This window comes from Montipora foliosa, chromosome 6 (assembly GCF_036669935.1).
Source record: "Montipora foliosa isolate CH-2021 chromosome 6, ASM3666993v2, whole genome shotgun sequence".
NCBI lineage: Eukaryota > Metazoa > Cnidaria > Anthozoa > Scleractinia > Acroporidae > Montipora > Montipora foliosa.
Genome location: NC_090874.1, coordinates 35,109,325 through 35,111,824, shown reverse-complemented (window position 1 = coordinate 35,111,824; position 2,500 = coordinate 35,109,325). Strand labels below are relative to the sequence as shown.

At 33.8% G+C, this 2,500-nt stretch overlaps 1 protein-coding gene across 1 annotated transcript in view; it reads right to left on the bottom strand.

Annotated features, from left to right (window-relative positions):
* The window catches only part of LOC138007216 (C-Jun-amino-terminal kinase-interacting protein 1-like), an 11,395-nt gene that overhangs the window by 6,961 nt on the left and 1,934 nt on the right, over positions 1-2,500 (bottom strand). The window contains exons 2-3 of the mRNA XM_068853999.1: positions 2,220-2,259; positions 776-842 (exon numbers count right to left, since the gene is read on the bottom strand). Coding sequence (XP_068710100.1) covers positions 776-842; positions 2,220-2,259 — 107 coding nt within the window. The remainder of the gene's footprint in view (positions 1-775; positions 843-2,219; positions 2,260-2,500) is intronic.

Here is a 2,500-nt window from a genome sequence, read left to right as displayed (position 1 = left end):
ATCATGAGGACAAATCATACTCCTTGTGAAATGTTGGCCAAGGTTTTAAAGTTCATACACGCCTTCACTTAGATGTGCTTAGTGTGTGCATATTCACGGTGATGTGAACAAATTAATATGCATTTTTTGAACATATTGAAACTACAGTAGATAGTGACTGATCCAGTTAATTACAATGTAAGTTAACCAGTCTTTGAACAAATGGGGCCCAAAGAATTAATGATTTTAGAAAGAGATTAAGTTGAAGGACTATCGATCACTTCAGAAAATGGAAAATGCCAAGTTGTTGCAACATGACAAACTGTGCAGGGGAAGGCATGTCACAATACCTCTTTGCATGGGTTGCAAAATGGAAATGAGTTGCTTAATGCCTTAAGGCAACTTATGGTGGTTTTTCCATACTCTTGAATTTATAATTACACGTGAATTTAACTGGTCCTTAACAGCATACGATTCTAGAACTTTCTAGCTAACCTACAGTATATTATAGTAGCATTACAACATTAAACTATTTACAGCATCTTATGTAGACTTGAAAAACAGCTGATGCACAGTGCTGGGACACTAATTAAATATTCAAGAAACATCTAGACTTACATTAGCAAACTCATGAAATGTCTAGATGGTCACACAAATCACGTAACCATTTTTTTAACAGATTTATTCAAAGGAAAGGATGGGCTCAAGAACTTTGAAAACCTCAACATAATATTGGAATCTAGAATACAATACCCTCTCCAAGCATATTTTCAAATCCAAAAGGTTATTTTATTACCTCTTTCATAGCATCACATATGATGTCATTTCCTTTAAAGCCATCAACCTCTACTGAACCTAAAAATCTGTTAAGCAACAGTTAAACAAAAATACATAATTTGAATTTTACTATTGAGATTAAAGTCCAAAGACAACCCTCAAGTTTTTAGTTCTATTCTCTGGAATTCCCAAAACACTTAATGGTATACCTTGCTATCATACACAAATATCATAGAATATTTCTTTCATAAAATACTGGGGATACTACGGCTGGAGATCTAAAAATCACTTAAGGAGGTTAGAAAGAGTTTTTCACAGGTAACAGTGGGTTACCAGTGATTCAAAAGGACTTCAACATCGGTGATCCTTTTGGCCTTTCTCCTATATTATTACAAGGCAATTTTTCAAGTGTGTCCATTAAGTCACCAACAGTTGCCATGGCAAAAATACAGCTCTGCTTAAGGACGGTGCCTACTAATTCAGAGGTATTTTTGCGTGGTTTACTGAATGTGTGGGAAAAGCAGATCTTAACAAGTGTTATTGAAATCCAAAAAGAAAATTGGGGCTAACCATGCATTTTTCAAAGATAATGAATCAACAATATTTGTAAAAAACTTTAAAATACAAAGCAATGTATGGTGTTTTTTTTTCCAAATTGAAGCTTAATTATCTCTGAAAAATGCATGGTTACCCTCAATTTTCTTTTTGGATACCAAGAGCACTTGCCAAGTTCTGCTTTTTCTGCATAGTTTTGAACCGCGCAAAAATATCCCTGAATAAATAAGCACCGCCGATAGGAAATCCGAGTATCTCAAGATGAACAGATGTATGTGCAATAACAATAGTAGGCACCGTCCTTAAAGACCCTCTGAAACTCAGTTTTTAGAAAATATCTTAAATATGACCTAGTGTTTTTTTTCCAAAATTTAAAACCTCCATCAAATTCTCTTCCCTAACAAATAGTACATTAAGCAAAATCTATCTAGTAGAACTTGAGTCATTTATGAAAATGTTGGAAGATGAAAAAAAAGTCAACAAGATAATTTGTTTAAAAAGTTGCCTTAAGAAATGCTAAGAAACAAAGTCATTTAGAAGCAAAAAAACATGTACAAAAACATGTTGCAGAGAGCTCCTTGGCGAGCAAAGATCAAGACTGACCCTCTCCTTCGACTTCGACTTTATTTTTATTAAAAACAGTTCTGACAATAGACCGGGCCGCAAAATAACAAATGCCAATCTGGGCAGACCTAGTTGAAAGAAAAAATAAAAATGAAAAGAAAGGAAGGAAAAAATATTTTAAGTTACAATGATTCTTATTTCTATCATAGTTTTATTTTAATTGCCAGTCTATAAGGAAAAAAAACCTTTACCTATTGACAAACACTAAATGTGTAACTGTAGTTTTATAAACAGAGTGTACTGCATGCAACTAGTAGGGTTTAAATAATAGTTCTTTACATTACCTTAGACTGAACTGGTTTGCTTGAATTCCACCAGGATCATCTAAAGATAGCAAACACAAAATTAATTTATAGTGGTACACTAACACTTAAGGGAAGGGTTCGTATATCAGATTTAAATTTTTACCTTTGCCCCTTGAGACGTGCTGCGGCAGGAAGTCACCAGAGAGGGGGGTAGGGGAAGACATTAATGTATGAGGGCTAATTATATCTTAAGCATATTCAATTATCTAATATAAACTGAGAAGCATAGAAAAGCAAGTAATTTTGAAATTTTATGGGGT